This window comes from Ceratotherium simum, chromosome 1, assembly GCF_057802395.1.
Source record: "Ceratotherium simum simum isolate JZ-2026a chromosome 1, ASM5780239v1, whole genome shotgun sequence".
Taxonomy (NCBI): Eukaryota; Metazoa; Chordata; class Mammalia; order Perissodactyla; family Rhinocerotidae; genus Ceratotherium; species Ceratotherium simum.
The window spans coordinates 49,080,752-49,102,027 of NC_141900.1; the positions used below are offsets into that span (position 1 = coordinate 49,080,752).

The following is a 21,276-nucleotide window of genomic DNA, read 5'->3' on the forward strand; positions in this document are numbered from 1 at the left end:
CAGACTTGTTTTCAGGTTTTTAAATGTATGCAAAATAATCTCATGCTAAATTGAGTGGCATATCTAAATATCCATACTTATTTAATGAATATCACTCCTTTCTTTTAATTAAAATCTTTGTTAAGGGAAACAATACTCCCTTACATTGTGCATCTTTTTTGTGTATTTCTGAAACTCGAAGGGAGGGTCTAGAGAAGTTTTCTTTCACTCTAGATTGTTTATGGCCTCTGTACTTTATTATTGGCAGAAGTTTGAAGAATATAGATTCTTTGACACATTTGAATCTTACTAAATCAGAATTCCAACGTTCCTACCAGGAATTTGCATTTTTAACAAGATCCACAGATAATCCTGATGCAGAAAGACAAATGCCACTGCTTCTTGTTTTCTGTAATGTAAATCTTTGCAAGATAGAATTTTGGATTTATTCCTGCTAAAACAAAGGGAGAACACACCCAAAAAATGAACTTATGATTGATAGAGATTGGGGTGTCTGGAATGGTTGGAAATTCTGGCTAAAGAGGTGTTAGAGCTGTGGAATTCCAAGAAAGACACAACCCACAAGAGAAAATCATCAGTGCTTGCATATTTTCATCTTTTGCCAATAACTTTTTCTAATTGAGTCTTTGGGGAGGGAAGAGTTTAATTCAGTATGCTATTGAAAGGGAAGAGTGGCAGACTGCAGTGAGATTTGAAAAAATACTCTAATAAAAGAATATTCTCTGTTCAATTTCCTTTCATTGAGGCAGGCTTAAGATAGAGCCCAGCCTGCTTCCACAGTGCTGCTGAAAATCATGATGTCAAAAATGCTGTAAGATTCTGAAAGCCAAACTAGGTTCTGTGTTTTCTATCTCTCCTTGGGATTCTGGAAGCTACAAATATGAAAAAACAGAGGAGGCGGCATAAAAAAGGGAGCTCGTTTTCTAACTACTGTTGTTTTCCCTAATAAATCACATTACTGTACACTGTGCCTTAAAGAATTCCACTCAATGGTTCTCTTGCAGATTCCACACTGAATTATTGAATTATATATCACCAGTAAAGTGAAATTTGAGAACCTGTAACAAACAATAATGCAAGCTGGTAATGTTAAATATACCAAGGGTTCATATACTTTGGTGATTAACTGAATTCCAGATACAATTACAGATCCACATTGTGCTGAATATCATGGCCATCAGGTGATTAGATTAAGTTTAACAGAAATAATTAGAACAAGATGAAGGGGAAGTAAAGGACACAACAAATAGAGCTAAAGCAATGGGCAGGCAATTCTATCACATCAAATCAAGTACAGGAATGGGCTTCTGTTAGACATATGGAAACCTTATAAATAAACCTAGGGCCTTATCACTCTTAGAAAGATTAGAAGTTCTGTACTCATTCACCTAGTCAACCAATCCATCCTATAATTAAACTACTTATCCTCTGAACTTTATTTCGTACCTTGGGGCATCAAATTGAATAAGAAGTACTCTGAACTTAACCCCCTGAGCCTATACTTCTAAAGATTTGCCTTGGATATCTGACATCATGGAATGGAGAAACACCATGGACTTTGACGTTGGATTTCAGAGGTTTTAAACATTTTTTGACCACCAATTACGCATCATAGGCCTGCGCAAGTCTTTTAACCTCTCTCAGCCTCAGAATTCTCTTCTGTAAAAGAATACTTAATTAACAGCACTTAATTCCCAGGATTTTAGAGAGTAAATGAAATAATGCTAATTGAGTACTACCCAATAAACAAATGTGCCTTCCCTCTCTATCCTTCCTTATGGTAGATTAGCAAACCTGAGACTCTTGATAATTATTTGCAAAGTCAGTTTGCATCTCTCCATTAGAAGTGGTGAGTAATTGATGAGTCCTATTTTTAGTGCTTTTCCTCTTGAGAGAATGAAAGAGAGAGAGAGAGAGTTAAAGTGCTTCCAGTCAAGAGTAAGCATAAATTACACGGCATGACTCAAGATCAATTTACAACATTAATAATAGTTGTGTGATCTGTCATCATGTATTACTGCTCAGCAAGAGAATACTGGACTGGAAAATTAGCAAGGTTGAAGGTGAAAACTAAAGACTCCAGGTTAACACACACAGGCCCTAGGAACTCTACCTATCTGGGAATCACTTCTACTTTCAAAGGCCTGTAAATTTGTAGCTTGAAAATGTCTGCATTTACAAAAGAAAATCATTTATACACATAGCAGGGGCAGCTGAAAGAGAAAAGAGAGAGGGATAATTTTGAGTTTACATTAAGAAAACTGAACTTCACCATAAAAGCATCTTTTATCATTTTTTAATTCTTTATTTCCATTATTAAACTCATTTTTAGGCCACTCCTATAAATTCACATATATTCAAACATATATACATATTTATACACGACTCAGGGAGAAACCATTAAACTCTTGTGACATACTAAAACCTTAAAGATTTGTGAAACCTGCCTTTTCTTTGCCATTCTTGAAGGATATAACCTATAGACTGAAGAGTCTTTAGGATGTAGAACAGGAATATTCAGAATTTTTATGTTATGAATTTAACAATTTCAAGCCAGCAGAGGGCTCCCTGCTTTAACATGATTCTATATACGCAACGTCCAGCAAGAACTGTTGGTAAGAGACGAAAGTAGCATTTAATATTTGTTATGGGCTTAAGTATTTTCTCTAACTCTGTGTTAAATTAAGAAGTCTAAAACAATGAATAAAGCAAAGCCAAGTCCCTAGTTCTGACGCTTGAGACATAATTTGTTAATTTTTCTATCACGCAAAATTTAATCTTCCTCTGCTTTTCCAGTTCGGAAAAATAGATGTGCTTCAACTCTGCATCATGAGTCCACATAGACACCAGCAATCTGGTTCTTTTAATAGTTTCACATTTTTCTCTGTTCAAAGCTTAAATAACATCTTTTAAAAATAAGGCTAACAAACTGATCAGTGTCTTTAACCCAGTGATAAATATAGGCAAAGCTCAATGAAGGACAGCATTTATTATTTTAGTGCTTATAACTTTGATTACTTAAATTGTGTCTTTAAATCTAATATTGGAAGAAGGGAAGAAAAAAATCCAACTGTTTTCAGTCCTCCCCCTTTGAACCTTACCCTGTTTATCCCTGTCAGTTCCCTTCTAATGAAACACTTGGCAGATTTTTACAATCCCAATGAATAATGTACACACAATGCCCAGGGCAATTTTATTTAGAGAGTTTTATTAACATTATTGTGACAATTTAAAATAACACAGAATTACTGCATGCTCCTCAATCGGCCAAAACAAATTGACCAAATATATTAGACATATGTATCACAAATTAATCTGTTGAATAAATGAATTCTGACAAATTCTATTCATTTTCATTTCAGTGATGTCTTTTTCTGTCATGTAGCTCCTTACGTTGTATGGTTTTCAAAGGTAAATATAGCCTTAGGTAGATAACTAATCTAATACATTTTTATGACAATAAATATGTATCTAAGCACAATTTTAGCAAACAGCAAACAAAAAGTTGTCAAATCAATGCAAATGAAATCTTCATTCCTTTTACTGTTTTTAAGTTTTCTCACTTCCTCTTCTTATACCCATTGGCTTAGATGCTACCAGTGGATATAACATCATTATATTTGAAATCATTTGCTTTCAACCCTAGAAATAAAGGAAAGTGAGTGTAGCTGACTTTAATTTTAACAGGAAATAATAAATGTGGAAAGCAAGCAAGAGTAAATAAGTCTATCTACCTTTCATTAAAGAAATGGTTCTTAGAATCATTATGTAAGATAATTATATTTTCACAGGCAGTAGTAATATATTGTAGTTGTGGACAACTGATTAAAACAAGAGAATTGTGTACAAACTTATGTTATTTCCAAGGGCCAGAGGCAAGTTGTTTTATGCTTCTTACTCCCCAGAAAGCAATGCAGATGGAAAAAAAAATCTGAAGAAATGAAACACAAAGAGGAAAAACAATTAAAATTGAATCAATACTTTTGTTCAGCTGAGTTAAAAATATCTTTATAGAGGAAAGTGAACATAAACATTTTAGACAGTTAAATTATTCAAAATGAATCTAGCAGTTGTTCACTGATAGAATTTAGGCAACCCAGCTTAAAACACATTATGTGAAGACAGGAGTGGGAATAAAAAGTTTTGTTTCTGTGGCTTTTTTTTCCTATATTCACAAATCTGGGTCATTTCTAGGGATGTTATGTAAGTTAGCTATTGAATGGAACAGAACTGTCTTCTGGCATTTGGGCATACTGCATGTTGTATGTACTGTATTAAATCATCTCATTGTTTATATAGTTAAAGAAGCCTTTGGAAAAGGAGAAATAAAAACATTATTAAGGAATCATTCCTCTCTGAGGCAATGTGATCTAGCATATTATGAACTTCACCCAACATGAACTAAATTCTAAACATTACTGCTGACTTACCTTCTCAATTTTTTGATCTTATCAGGTGTAAAAACGTAACTGTAAAATCCTCTTTAAAATTGAACACATAGGGCCTGCCCCGTGGCTTAGCAGTTAAGTGCGCGCGCTCCGCTACTGGTGGCCCAGATTGGGATCCTGGGTGTGCACCGACGCACCGCTTCTCCGGCCATGCTGAGGCCGCGTCCCACATACAGCAACTAGAAGGATGTACGACTATGACATACAACTATCTACTGGGGCTTTGGGGGGAAAAAAATAAAAGGAGGAGGATTGGCAATAGATGTTAGCTCAGAGCCGGTCTTCCTCAGCAAAAAGAGGAGGATTAGCACGGATGTTAGCTCAGGGCTGATCTTCCTCACAAAAAAAAAAAAAAAAAATTGAACACATAAATAAATCATAATAAGCAGCCATAAGAGTTCATTGAGTTTACTCCTTTGATTTCAAGTAACACCACACATTCCCAATAAATCACCAAAAATTAGCCAAATAAAACTCTTGATTTCTAATGATCCCAGTAAAAAGGATTATATAGTCATCCTCATAAGAATTCAAGGTTGCAGAATTTTTAATTATGCATAATCTAAATGCTATAACGCCATAATGCACATATCTTTTACTTCTCTCGAGGTAAGCCAAGCACTAGTCATAGTCTTTAACCATCAGAGCTTTCCTAAGCCAACCTTTCCCATGACTTTTACCTATGCATTAAAATTAGCTATAGGATTGCTTTTATGATCTCCATTTTAGGTGTTATTATCATGATGATAAAAGAGAGCAGTGCCCAAACAGCTGGGGTTATTAAGAGAGCTAAGCAAGAGTTTCTCTATATTTTTTTTATTGTGCAAACTTCCTCTCCAAACTATTAAAATATGACCAGTTGCTTCTCCCCAGGAAGAAGATCACTATTCCTGAAAGGTCCATAAAAATATACAAAGGAGCACATTTAAGTAATAAGATGGAGGCTTGGGGAACATTCTGGGGTGATGGACTAAGATGAAGCTAAGGCCATTAACTGAGGCCAGCCATTAATTCACAGAAAATACTTTGAATTGTGGTGATTTTGCTCCTAAAGGCTACTATGAAAAAACAACAACAACAAAAAATCCTCCTAAACATTGATATTTCAGATGTTATGGGTAGTTTGTTCAGTTTCATATGAACCTTCTAGTTCTTTCTAGAGAATCATTATCCTTCACATTTGCCAATCTGATCATTTTCTTCAAATCCATGCATTCCTTTCAGCCTATAACATCCCCAATATGAAAAAACATACCAAAAATAAAATCAACAGTTGTATTGAAGCAGAAGTCAAGAATAGTATTAACATTTTGGAGTTGCCTCAGAAATCAAATACAATATATTTAAAGGCTGATTTTGATTTTGTTTCTTTTGACTGTAATTCAAGAAAAATGACCTCATGGGATTTCTCATGATGGTGCCAAGTAAAATAATACCAAGATTGGGGAGTATTTGTGAAAGCCCTTAGATTGTACAACAAATTGTATTTGTTTATGAAGATAGGTTAAAGTTGACAGAGGGACAGCTGAGAAGACAACTTTCAAGTGGGACAGAGGTGATAAATCTATAATATCAGGATAAACAGTTTAATTTGGATTCATAATATTCATTAAGCAGCTAATAGATACCTTGGGTTGTATAAGGTACTGGAGTCTGAATATATATGGCAATAGAAGTTTTTAACTGGCTTTGAATCTAGTGTCTAGGGTCATAAGAATTATTTCCAGAGGTGAAGACTGGGGAATATGATTTCAGTGAAACCTCTAAAATTGTATGTAAAATTTTGTAAGTATGTCATAATTTTTCTCTTCCCCACCCCTACCCACTGGACTACCCATATTGTCATGTAGGATCCCAGAAATATTAAGAACTTCTGATCTAACAAGAGAGTGAAAAAGATTCAATTCAGTTCATGCCTTCCTTGTTAATCCACCATTTCACGTCTAAATCTTTTCACTTTTGAAACTGTAATTCAAGTCCTATTTCCTTAAGGCCCACCCCTAACTAAAAAGCAAGGATCTTGTCTTTTCCAATTATCTAAAATGCCTTTAGCTTTTTAACAAAAAATATAATGTTTTACAATTTGTAGCTTTATTGTGTTTCTCTCTGTTTGTTTGTTTGTTTTCCAGGCCCCTATGTATTATTCCTCCAAAGAGATGGCGGAGAAAAGCTGAGAAAGCATCGGGGTCAGAATCAGATTCAATACTAATGTGCACTGAGCCTTTTGCTGAGGCCGGGCATGGTTCTAGGTACCTTTACCAGATTATGATGTTTAATTCTCATGACGAACCTTGGAGCATTCGTATCCAGTTTGCTGATGAGACAAGGGAAACTCAGAATTTATGTGGTTTACCAAGAAATCACAAAGCTACTAAATATCAGTGCTGGGATGATGTTTTTTGTTTACTTAATGCCCCCCAGACAATCTAACTGCACATCCTGGAAAGTCAGCTTAGTGAATATGAACATCAATAGTGAATTCATTTCCTCTTTTTTGGTAATCACCTGCACGTGCCTGGTGATTTTTGAGTCAGTAACTGCTAGGTTTCTGAGACCTTTTCAGAATCAATATTTTACGCATAAATCAAAGTTTTTATATATAAGGAAATCCAGATTGGCACAAGATCATAGAAATTAAATACAATGAATACGTCCTTCTAAAAATACGCATGACTTTGAAATATTCACCTTCTTCCATTAGAAAATAAGTAGGAAAAAACAGATTTGCTTGAATGTATGCGTGTGTATGTATGAATATATATAATAGATCTAAATATACATTTCACATATAATTTTAAGCTAGAAAATTATTTAACATGGACTCATATAACCACTTGATTATTACAGTCGTTCCATTTAAAATTTTTCCTTGTCCAACCTTTCTCTTAATTTTTGTATTAAGCTGTTCATTTTAGTTCTCCAGTTGATAGTTGATCAGATTAAATGCATCATCTGAGATAACTGTTCATCAACCATCAACTATGTATTCAGTGAAGCCGGGAGAATTACTGCTTAGGCTAGTGTAAGAATAACTGGCGACCACAGCGGGTTTTTTTGCAGTATTCTTCTCTAATCTATAGATGTGATGTTTCTGGATATGTACAAACTCAATGAACACTTATTTTATCCTAGGTCTGGGCAAGTCCCATGATTTTAACAGCTGGATTCAAAATACAAAACAGAGGAAGTTCACTCTTGGTGTCAAGCCCTCCTTGTGCTAACACATCATTAGCAGCCCACGTCTTCAGGCTATTTCCTTGACTTCCCAGGGTCCTCAACTCTGATGCCTGAACTTTGCCCCGTACATTTATTCCACTCCCTTCCAAAAAGTTCATCGATTGGCAGGTGGCTAATCTGAGCTACTAATCAATACTAAAGTGCCAGTGGGAACTGATATGTCATTCTGCTGCTCTTCTCCATTATGTCTGTGTTTTACGAAGCTTTATTAAAAATGGCTCCACATATGAGCAAATCAGGCATCTAATCCTAAAGGAGAGAGAACAGTATCAGAAGAAGTATTTGTGTGCATGTGGCGTCTCCTCAAACTGCTACCCCTCCAGTTACAAAGCTAGCGGATTGTTCTTACACCTGTGTACATATCTGTCTCTGTTGGTTTGAACCCACCTACTACATTTATTAATAAATGACCTGATGAGCAAAGAAAAACAAATATCACCTTGAGCAGTGGACAACTTCCATTAGAACTAGCTAGCAACATCACATACTTCTCAAATCATTTAACCTTTAGATAAACTTGCAGATAAAATGAAAGCTTTCAAGTACTTGAAAAATTACCCACAAGAGAAATAAAATCTCTGTAATAGCTGAAATTTATTTTGATTCTCAAACATGTACTTATTGTTATAAACACTGAAAAAGATAACACTCACTGAGCTATAATATTTCACTTTATGCCTATTCACAGTGGCAGTGTAATGATGTACACTAAATCACTAAAAAGTTGAACGAACAGATTAGAAAAGCTAAGTCATTTTGTAAATGATGGGTAAAGTTGCTTGCTAAATTCTACCTTGCCAAGGAAGAAATCTGAGATATTTTAAATATGAAATAGCATTTTTGTGAAGATATGAGACTTAATCACTTTCAAATAATTAAAAATATATATATTACCATTTACTCCCTTGAGTAAATTTTCAGGCAAATTTAGACTTTTGCATTGATTTCCTAAAATTCTCCTGGAATTGATGTACCTATTTTGCAACCCTAACAAATCATACCCTGCCTATAAATGGGAGAGTGTATTTTTACCTAAACATTACTTCTCTGACATTGATGAGGTTCTGATAAGGTTCATAAAATACCAGTTAACTGGCTATTTAACACAACTATAACAACCACAACAGCAACAATTTGTTTTAAGGGAAACACATTAAACATATAGAAATTTCTACTAAATTATTTGGAAAAAAATAAAACCAGTTCTTTGTTAAATATACTTTTTAACATAATATTTTATTTTTTAAGAGATGACCATTTTCTACTGTACAGATAAGAACTTAGAGATCAAAACTGAATTGCTACAAAATATCTCTATTTCCTATTAATGCAAGAGAAAAAATAAACATAAACAGAACTAGAGTAGAAATTGAAGCCAAATGTACTGACGGTCCTTCTGAAATGAAAACATTAGGAAAATATTAGGTAATGATAGATTTTTTCCCCTAGAATTTTGCAAGAACACAATTTGACAAATGCCTTCTCAAAAGAAATTAAGACATTGATTTTACTTCCAGTATATTCTATATATGACCAAAATACTTAGAGTCATATGCAGACAAATGAACAAAAGTCTTAAGAGAAATAATTTCCAGACACCCCACCTATTGCTTGGAAGTCTTGTGTTTTCTCTCTGTTTATTTCTATATCCTATTCAAGTGCAAATGTAATCACAGCTATGTTTAATATGTGGTCTTATAAAGATTCATTACTATTTAGACTTGAAATTAAACATTATTATTTTACATTAGTTGTAAAATATACATTAAATTCTTAACTAAGGAAAAGCAATATAAAAAGAAAGTTGATGTGAATGCTGATGTGATAACAATGCCTTATTTGAAAAGAATATATATTCTCCTCAATCATTAAATATCTTCTGATAGTTTTTAAAGAAGAGAATTTACTAACTATACCATGATCACGTTTTTTTAAAGAAAATAAACACAAAATAAACATTACACCAAAGTTTTAAAATAATTCAGCTGAACTCTGAAACCTGAAAAGGCAGATATTTTACTATTTTACTACTCTATAGTGAGGGCAAAGGACCCTTATAATTTTTGTGACAAAGAAGTACTAAGTTAATTTAGACAACAAATGCAGAATCTTCATTGCAACCATTTCTTCAGTTCCCCAGAGATGAATAATTTATTCACTTCTAAAAATCTAAACTGCTCAAGAAAGAAGTATCCGTTCAATAATACTCCTATAGAATATGCTATTGTTTATCTATACCACATTTGAGCTATCACAATAACATTTGAAAACAATAGATAGTAAGAAGATTAGAAATCACGTAGGTAGGTCTCAAAACCTACCTACAATTCAGAGCGTATACTTGAAGACAGTGGCATGAATTAGCTACCACGCATGCAAACCCATCTGTTTGAAATTGTGTAAACCATAATTAGCATAAAGTGAAAATAGATGCTGTTTCTCAAAAACTTCTGTGGATTTTTCATCTTTGAATTCAAAGTTATGAATAAAGTATCTTTATAAGTATGTGCCTTTAAAAATTTTCAATATTGCCAACCTTTGTTCTAAGAGTATGGCCATCCTGTAATATGGATTTTAAAATTGCCTTTGATTACTTACTACATTCCTGCCTTTCCTATATACAATGAAACATCTTTGATTTATATCGATTTCCTGGAAAATTTCTAAATATTTTAACACACATTCTCTCAATATCCGGGCTTCCTTCTTAGTTTTTTCCAGGCTAGCTTTTTTTTTATTTTGTTTTGGTTTGAAGTTTGTCAAAAGGACAGGTACAAAGAAATGCCTTGCTTACCACAACTAACACATAGAGAAAAACTAAACAGACAACCAAAGCTGGTTAGACATGATTTATCTCCATAGGGTGGCCAGAAAACGTGCCTTGTCAAAGTTGAAGCCTGACCTTATATTTTTCTAATCATTCAAGTTCTTAATACTATAGAAGGGCAAGACTTTTTAGAACTTTTTCTTGAATTAGAAAAGAAAAAATAATATGGAGACATGGAGAGAGAGTTGCAATAAGGTCAAATTAATACAAGACCAAATATCACTTGTGAGAAAGACCATTAGGGTGAATGTTGACCATTCTGTTGGGAAAAATATCTTAGGAAAGGTGTACTTTATTGAAAGAATCTTTTTATGCTCATAATCTTCCTCTTATACTTAGCATGGAGCCTCACATTCTTTACTTTTTACAAATGTGAGAAAGAAAATAAATCAGGGCAACTAAAAATTTTAAGGGAAGTGTGTTTTAGCTTTTATAAAGTTGGAAATAAAATAAGAATAGAAAAAGTAACAAGGCACTTGATGAATATTACCTAGTTTGACTCTGTGTTGAAACTTTTTATATGTATTAAAATTAGTGATGGGCAAAACCATTAAAAATAACCTGACCCCTTGCTCTAAAAACTATGACTGTACTTTTTTTGAGCTATAAGATAGATCAGTGAATTTAAAAATACATTAATTAAATTTCTTTTTTGTACTTTGATATTTCTGCAAATCAGTTCTAGCTACAACTTGAAATAAAATTTCATTTAATTTTCCTGAGCATGCCTAACATTGGCACAAAATTGTTTGCCTCATATCCAGTATGTTTTGAAACTAAAGATTTTTGAATAAAACGTTGCTGGATTAATCATGGTCTTTAAGTGTCCTAACAGAACTCTCTGTAATGATGAGAAACATGATATTTAATCTAAAATTCAAAACACTACACCTTTCTAATATCCTTTTATTTCTGACTACTGAAATTTAAAGCATTTACATTCTAAAATCAGAGCTTTGTTTCAACAAAAATTACCAAGAAAACCATTCAGTCTTAATCCACCAAAATGCCATTTTCATGGTAAATGAGAGGCGGACCCTGCCAAATAATCCATCACAACAGCATATTGATTTTCAATGTACCCTACGTAGCAAAAGCCAGCTCCTGACATCTCTCTGACAGAAATCAAGAGCCTAGGTCGTCTCACATGGATAATATTTTTGGTACTTCACGTACAAAAATTTATATCTGGAAGAGCATATGTTTACGAAAGCAGAAAACGATTCAACACTGTTAATCCAGGATTTTTTGCATGCTGTTAAAAAAATTTGTACTTTGTACTTGCTTACTATCTAGGAAACAAAACAAGTCTCAAAAAATGAGTTCATTTTTTGGGGAAAAAAATGCCACGTTTACAGAAATAATAGTGATGTCTGGTTTTAAAAACAGGACAGTATATCTTGGAAAGATATGTTTTGAAAAGATCCCTTTGTAATGTTTTTGCTTGTGTCAAAGGGATGGTGAGAGCCCCAGTAAACGGGAACCTCCCAGAGTAGGCTAAATAGAAGGCTGACAGCCCACATATGGCTTGCAGCTTGGGGGATTTCTCTCAATGTTCTGCCAGAGATGCAACTGCCCAACTGGTTTCTCGCATAAGTCCTTAGTCATAAACTGCATCCTACTAGGCCAGCCATGCCAGAACTGGACCCAAGGGTATAGAGAGGCTTGGCTGATGGGAAACAATGACTGCTTCCTAAGGAAGCCACAGCTGCTTTCCTGAGAGACACCCCAGATGCCTGAATTTCCCCTTACTTTCCATTTTGACTACCTGTTCTGGCAAAAGTTCCAACAAAGGGGGAGGCAGGCAGCAGGCACCCAGCTGTTTTCAATAAGCCTTGGCAATGTAGGTACTGATTACATAAACACTACAAATATTTAAAGAGCATATTTTCTTGCTTTTAAGCTATAAAAAAGGTGTGAGCCTGTACCAACACCTTATATCTCCTCTGCTCCGAATAATGATAATAACGATGACGACGATGACGACGATGATGATAGTAATAATAATGGCTAATTATGAGAGTAAAGGTTATTAAAGGAAATATGATATCATGAACTGCTGGGAAAGAGCTCAAATTATACAGAGAGAATAGGAAAGATGTGAAATTTCCACGTTTCAGGGGCAAGAATCTTTTTTTTTTTTTCTCTTTATGAAACAAGGTCAAAATGTGCACTTAATTTAATTGATGTCTTATTTTTCCCACAACCCAGGCGAAAAATCAGATTTTGCGTTATCCATTTGCATTATAGTAAATTTTCCTTTTAATTCACATATATTCAAAAATACTATTTTAAACTCTGAATATATGTAAAATATCCAAGAAAGTATATTAATGAAATATTACATAAAGTCCTCTGTTTATACTGATATCAGGTCCAGAAACCGAAAGAACATATTGATTTACATTCTAATTAAGATGAGTTTTCTGACTTAAAAAAATATAAATCCACTTTTTGGATCTGATATTTGAAAATTGAAAGATTTAAATAACTAACTAATATTCCTATATTTGACATATTAGATCAAGAATCTAAATAAACATCATAAGAACTGAATCAGAGCTTCAGTTATCTATATTCCCAGGTGACTATTCAATTTCTTGAATAACAAAGTGATGTTCCTGTGACAAAGAACAGAATTGCGTTTAATTTTTACTTTAAGATTCTCATTTATTTTTACCTCAGTGATTCACAAAAATGATCTTTGGCTATGCCAATTGTCTTCAATATGTCTTCAATATATAAATAATATATCTAGTATTTTTGCCATAATTTTCTTTCCTCTAGGATGGTGGTATATATTGGTTGGTATGAGTTTTAAATTAGACTCTTTCAAAGAACAAATGCTCCTGAATAAAAGCAGCAGAAGGAATATTTTTCAAGTTATTCTAGAGAAATAGTTTTGGACAAAGGGATCAACTGCTAATTTAAAAACAAAGTTATTGACAGGAAATCTGAATATCATTGGTAAATTAGTGAATAGACGAAGAATGATAAATCACATACACATTACAATTAACTTGGGGCATAAAGCTATCCTAGACAAACCAGAATAACTCTGGAAAATGAATAAGATTAGGTTGCCCCAACTCACCACAAGTTATTTTGCCTCAGGAGGTTACTTAGAATTTCAGTTTCTGCCTCTATAACATGAGGATAATAGCTTCCTTAACTTTTCACAAGACTATGGTGAATATTGACTCAAATATTTTAAATTGTAAAGTACTATAAAGATATCAGATAGACTATTAAACTGTGCTATTTTTCTTGCTAAAAAGATTCAATAAACTAAAAGTGAAAACATAGAGTGACAGATAAGGAGACATGAATTATAAATAGAATTTGGAACATGAGAGATTTTAGCAAGCCAGCTCCTTGTCATTGATGGTCATAGGTTAAAATGACACTTTTAAACCTGTGGATATATAATTATTGCTGTGAAAATACAGTTCTCCTACAAAGTAGGGTACGATTTTTAGTAAGCACAATTATAGATAGATCACTGTTTGGAGTATTTCCATTAGGTACCTCATTCTGTAAGAACATGGAGTGCTACGTTTTGGATGAGTTTTTATAATGCCAGCCTTTTGAAGTATATCTTTTGGGGGTCCTAAAATCTTTTTTATTTTAATTCCTTATTTGTGATGCAAGAAATATGGAATAAATAATAATTTCTAATGATTCTCCCTCTCACCCCTATTACCAAACTACTGTTTTGATATTTCATATGTATTCACATCTAAAATTATGTTCAAAATAATTATTTTTACACAGATATTATTCCAGAGGGATCCTGAGCAATATAATGAAAAATATCTTCCTCAAAAATTCTACAATAAATAAAGAGATAATTCTTTAGTGGTAATATTTCTTGAAATATTCTTTGACAAATGTCAAAGAATAAGAGCAGTTATTTCAGTAGTAGTTTCAGTTGATGCTACTGTGTTTATTTGACAAATGTTAAATAAAAAGAAATATATTAAGCAAAGCTGAGTAAAGACAATTCTGAGTGAACTAAGCTAATGGCATGATACATTTTTTGACTAGGGGATTGACAATATCACGGCAAAGAGAGTGGCCAAACTTAAGGGACATTAATGGAAGAAGAATGGTAAGAAAAATGCCACTGGGGAATTATTGTTATTTTTCTGCTTTATTTGCTTTCTTGCTTTGCTTTATTATAAACAACACCTTGCTGGACAATCAAAACTCTTGAAAAACTATTAAAGATTCCATGATAGACCCAATGTAGGAAAATCTAACATATTAGGGTCACAACTGCCAAACTAATAAAGCTTAAAAAAATACCTATGTTATTCTAAGTATTTACTAATTATTCATTTAGTGCTAGGTGTGGAGTCCATAAGAAAAAATAGCATGGCATCTACTCCAAAGGTGAATGTACACACAAAAAATTACATTGAATCGTTAAGTTGTATTTATTACACAAATATTTATCACACTCTTGCTTTATGCCAGGCATTTGTTGACAGAACACACTGGTCAGCAATATAGTCCCTGAATTCATAGAACTGAGATGTACCCAGTTTTCCATGAACATATCTACTAAAGGCTGTTATTTTTGCATATATCTTATGTCTAACTCTTCAGGTAGAACTATCTTCACAATATTGTGGTTAAATACAAAAGAAAAAATGTTTTACTAAAATGAGGTCAATCACAGAGTTATGCTAAATTTTCCACTGACAGCTCATTTGTCATGAACATATCCACTGCAGCTACCTTATAGGGTTCTTACATGAGTACGTGGTGAATCATCTTTATCAGCAAGTAGAGGGTGTCCTAAGAACCCATAACTCAGTGTTTTCAGTTGTATTTTTTGAATACAAAAGAGGTGGGCTGGAATCATGGTTCCATCTTGATCAAGTTATTTAATGCTGCTATGCCTCAGTATCTTCATCTGAAACACGTGGATGATCTTACAAGGTTGTTGGAATAATTAATTGAAATGCTGTACATAAACACTTATTACAGTGTTTCATATATGCAAGCTCTCAACAAATGGTAGTAGTTTCAGTTGATGCTACTGTGTTATTATTGTCACTATTGATACTAGGTCAGCTTCTACAGCAGTGTTTTCCAAACTTTGTTTTGAAAATAGTTTATAGCAGTTCTCTCCGTTATATTTAACTTTTTAAATTTTTCAATTATTATTTGTAAATTATAAGATGTATAAAAACATTTCTTTTAAAAGATGGATGGGATAAAACAACTGTAAATAGAGGTTCTGTATTTTCCTTCTTTCATCCCAATGGATCTTCTCATCCATCACTTTTGAAAGCCATAATTACGAGGATAAAAAAGTCTTCAAAATTCCAAAGTTTGGTGCCGTGGAAAAAACACTGTCTGAGAGCCCTGAAACCTAGGTTCTCATCCTTTCTGTCCTGAAATAGTTCAGTCATTTTATTTTCTCAGGATGACAGTTTCTTTTTTTGTCCAATGAGAGAGTAGAAATAGAAAATCTCTAAGGACTATTCTCAGTTCTATAATCTGAAAAATAATAGAATTGGCCAGCACAATATTATAATGGTAGAAAGTTCCCAGGATAGCTCTCAGAAAAAATTAAATTTGTAATAAAAAAAAACACATCAGAAATACTTCTTCATCTTGTCCTAATTACTAGCACAATAAGGTAATTGAAAGAACAGAGGAAATGACAGGGAAAATCCTTTTAAAAAGTCATTCTCCGCACATGTGGAGTATACGTAGAGACTGACAAAGAATGGAAGGGATGGATCCCATACTGTCCACTTTTAGATATCAGGACCCCTAATCTTCTCCTTGGACATAAGCTCATCTTCTGGCATTCTGCTGCCTGAAATTTAAAAAGCTAAGACACACTAGGTTCATCTTTGGAAAAATAACTTAGCGGGCATTACCAAAAAGGTACAGAGAAATAGCAACAGTAGTGATTCTTACAAAACTTCACAGAGGTATGTACTGAAATATAAAGAAGTACAGGACAATTTTGATAGTTATTGATACACAGTGATAAGTTTTAAGGACAACAGAAATTTCAGAGGTAAAATATTTTGCCTGTTTGTGTTTATAGTTCAAGAGATACAGGGGCTGGCCCGGTGGTGCAAGCGGTTAAGTGCGTGCGCTCTGCTGCGGCGGCCAGGGGTTTGCCGCTTGGCAAGCCACACTGTGGCAGCGTTCCATATAAAGTGGAGGAAGATGGGCATGGATGTTAGCCCAGGGCCAGTCTTCCTCAGCAAAAAGAGGAGGATTGGCAAATGTTAGCTCAGGGCCGATCTTCCTCTCACACACAAAAAACACCCAACAACAATTCTACCTCAAGAAAGCTGGGGGAAAAAATACAGTTTAGTCTAGAACGAATTATAAAATGAAACCTTCAAAACTATTTTTATCTAGTAGCCCATAATTCATTGTTGATTATTTCTCTCTCTGATGAGAGAGAAAGATGGGAGAGGGTGGGGGAGGGAGATTATTATTAGGATCCTTAAAAATAATTATTATATTGTAAAAAATCTGGGGGAAACTTGTAACCAATGTAAAATATTGAATAAAGGACAAATTATGCTTTAGTACAGTATGAATTTTGAGAAAGTGTCTTTGTAGCTGCAAATGTGTTTATAATTATGTCAAAAAGTATATTTTATGGGTTCTGGGGAAATATGTTAATAATTCTCCTAAATAAGTAAGGGCAAGTGGAAGCTACTTGGTTAGCTTCTGAAGTTAGCACATACGACAAAATTTGTCTAGAGTTAAAATAACCTGAGAAAATCCCTTAAATAACCCATATAGTGTAATATACATGGTTTTGTGTATACAAACCGTTCATGGTAATTCTTTCACACACTGAATTTTGAGAGCCATTGCGCTAGACTAAAGAAAGTAACCAAAGAAAAGTCTCTGTAATTGTTTGACAATTTAAACTGATCTTGCCTTTAGGTTAAGTAGCAAAATTTATCAGAAAAAAAAAAAAAGGAAAATAATTGGATGATGAGCTTTAGATTGTTTCTGCTTCTCTGTAGTGTTTACTCTTTTTATTTTTAATATTGAGCCTCTATTGTCCTAGTACATCTTAAATGGATGTGTTTGCTTTTGTGAGGGTCAAACAAGATAGCGGAGAATATCCTGGAGTTAGCAGTAAATTTCAAATTCTGAGAGCAGCTTAAATGCACATATGATGTCATTCCACTTTATCTTAATAAACAGGAGGATATTTAGTTTGGCTTCTTTGACAGAAAATTTTGTTTTAAAGTGATATTTTAGCTGCCCTCAGCTTTCTGTGTCCCTTGCTATTTCTAACTGCATCTTTGACAGCCATGATCCTATAAGACCTATGCAGGCAGCAGTTTTATTTCAAACATTTACATGAATAAATCCAATATAAATTCTGTCACAACAAATGTGATGTATCAGGACTTTGTTATAAGTAGAGTAAACTTATTTTAGATTTGAATACTTTTTTCTTCACCTAATTATGACCCTTTGCAATGAACCAGATAGTATTTAGTACAAGGATTTCCCTTGTTATGAAGCAGGAGTTATGCAGAGAAACTTGACAGAATCCTGGAATGGGATAACTGTTGTGACCTTGAAAATTTCACCAGGATGAATAGTGACTAAATTACATTAAAATTGACTGAGTTTTTCTATGCTCTTATCAGAAGAAAGCATACATATTCATAAATGTTATTTTTCTTTCTTTTTCTTTTTCTCTCTCTTCATTCTTTTCTTTGCTGTGGTGAAGTGAGTTACAAGCTCCCGTAAGACCTGAAGACTCAACACAGCTTGGGTTGTGGACCGGATTTCTCCCATGTGAGTTTGGTGGCCGGGTCAGTCGGAATGATATTAGTACATTCAATTTTCAAAACACACACACTGGAACAGATGTGTTTTATTGGGACTGCAAAATGAAGTTCAGAAATAAGGGGGTCTGGGTAATGTTCTGGTACATATGGTTAGAGATCATGGTATGAAACTAATTCCTGCTGATAATCATAACTTGTCTGTGTGAAAACTGGTTTATAATATTTGTGTATAGCACTATGAAGAGTATCAAAGCTACCAAGATTTGAAACAGTGTAGCAGGAGCTCCAGAACTTTATGTAAATTAACCCCACAACATGGAACACATTAACTTGAGGGTTTCAGGAATTTGGAACTCAGAATGCCTAGGATGTGGGTTTAATTGAAATGCAGTATTATGACAATCAGTTTTTCTCTTGAGACAGAATTTTTTAAGGTGCATGCAAACGTATAATTGAGCATTGACATATTGCATCATAGTGATACATTTTAAACAACCCATATCTGCCTCACAATATTTATTTCACTGAAATACCACTGGATATTTAAAGATTCCTCCTTTAGAGTCCAGCCATCTGAATAAATGAACAGTACACTGAGGTGAGCCAGTCGACTCTCAGATGGAGCCAGGCCTCAAAGGCTCACACATACACAAAGCACTTCTTCTGGAAAAAATGTTTCTGGGTTTTCAACATAAATCAGGGTCAACACATAATACAATCATACTCTAGTACATTTAAAAGCTGGAAAACAGTCTAACTAGGACGATGATGCTTCCAGCAAACCTTCAGGCCAAATAGCAATCAGAAAGAGAATTCATGGCTTTGCGATCAAACCTCATCTCTGTTCAGGTCCATGAAGGGGTTGCCTGCTCTCCTGGGGAAATTTTAAATGGGATTTAGAAAACTACACTTTCTCCATGGCTATGATTTTACAGAATTTCTTTTTTTATTTTCTCTTCTTTTTTTTTAACTGTAGCCACAAATGGATATGCTTGCGAGTAATTTTAAATTCCGGGAGCTTTGTTTTCGTACCATGACAATTAACGTATGCTTATATGGCAAAAGAATAAGCCAAATCTTTTGTGTGAAATTCTATATGCATCATTTATAAATAGTAGTAATAATAAGATTTAATAATAATAATAAATTTTTAATGATAAAAAAATGTCTATTACAATATAAAAAATCCTGTTTGATCAAATTGTATATTGGATTCAGAATATGCCAGATAAAATCAGGTATATTATTGTATAGCTTCTTTTTATGTAAAATATAAAGCCTAAAACTAAGAGTTGCTTCTTGCATTGCCGAGTTTGAAGCTCCAGGATCAACAGATCAACACATACCCATTGAGCATACATTATGTTCCTAGATATGTGCTAGAACCAAGTGATGAAGAAATAATATAAAATAATAATAGATATAGAGATAATATAATACGGATTGTCAAAGAGGCTAGGACTTCCTGTAGAGTGACAGATTACCCAGACACAGAACATCCGTCTACTACAAATATATTGGAATTCTGGAGAAACGCACCTTTTGAAAACCTAATACATGCCCTATCTCAAAAGAAATAAAGAGAATAGTAGATGCTGACAGAAAAGAGCAGCAGAGGGAGGGAATACAAAGCGAGAGCTGGAGTTTTAATCTCCAATCGGGCAGCGTAACGTGGCCTTGAATCTATGAGAGTTGTGGTAGCTGGAAATGATAATCCTCTAAATGATGCCCGATCCACGAAAAGGTACTGGAAAAACAAACACTGGCCCAGAGAAGCGGCAAGGATGCTTTTAGTTGACCCTGTGCTACAAATGGGAAAAAAATGAAAGTGTTCTGTGAGAAACTGAAAACCAAATTTGTTCTACAAGTGGGTGTGGTTCCGATATCCAAACTTGAGAAATAACATAAAACTGAGTCTGTAACATGAAATTGCTGAGGCCCTAAAAGAAAGAAATGTTGAATACCATCGAGATGCTTTCATATGCTGAAGCGCGTGAGAAGCCCAGGGATAAAACAATCCCGACTGAGGAAGAGCTCAAAGTAAAAATTTAAATGCACACACACACATTTAACAAAACAACGAACATCCTGAGGGAGATTTTAACATATGCAACAAATGGACACCACAAATATAAGAAGTAATGGAGAAGTTGGAAAGATAGTATAAAGAATTTTTTAAACTTTTAAAGAGATAAAAAAAATAATAGAAATAATGAGGAACAAGCAAGCGACTAAGAAAAAAATAGCAGGTAAATTTAAACGTAAACTAAACAAAAACATCTCAATATACATACGGTTATTGAAATTAAAAATTCAATGAGTTGGTTAAAAAATACTTATACACAGAAGAAAATAAAATTAGGAAACTGGAAGATGGAAATACCACAGAGAGAGGTATAGAAACTAAAATATGAAAAAGAGTTGGAGATGTGGAAGTCAGAATGAGAAATCTAACATGTGTCTAATTGGAGTTCAAGAAAGAGGAAGTAGGGGGTCCAGCCCGGTGGGTAGAGGTTAAGTGCACTTGCTCCGCTTTGGCGGCCCGGGGTTCTCGGGCTCAGATCCTGGGTGCGTGCTGAGGCACGGCTTGTCAAGCCATGCTGTGGCGGTGTCCCATATAAAGTAGAGGAAGATGGGGGGCCTGCCTGGTGGTGCAAGCAGTTAAGTGCGCCTGCTCTGCTGCGGCGCCCCGGGGTTTGCCGGTTCCGATGGGCCACGCACGCCACGCACCAATGCGCTGCTTGGCAGGCCATGCTGTGGCGGCGTCCCATATAAAGTGCAGGAAGATGGGCACGGATGTTAGCCCAGGGCTGATCTTCCTCAGCAAAAAAGAGGAGGATTGGCATCAGATGTTAGCTCAGGGCTGATCTTCCTCACAAAAAAAAAAACAAAGAAAGAAAGAGGAAATAAAAAGAATGGTGGAGTGATGACATTAGAAGTGATAAAGGCTGATAATATTTCA

At 34.3% G+C, this 21,276-nt stretch overlaps 1 protein-coding gene across 1 annotated transcript in view; it reads right to left on the reverse strand.

Moving 5' to 3' along the window:
* Positions 1–3,710: 3,710 nt before the first annotated feature.
* The window catches only part of AGMO (alkylglycerol monooxygenase), a 334,799-nt gene continuing 317,233 nt past the window's right edge, over positions 3,711–21,276 (reverse strand). Inside the window, exon 13 of the mRNA XM_004431408.3 lies at positions 3,711–3,931. Coding sequence (XP_004431465.1) covers positions 3,857–3,931 — 75 coding nt within the window. The 3' untranslated portion in view covers positions 3,711–3,856. The remainder of the gene's footprint in view (positions 3,932–21,276) is intronic.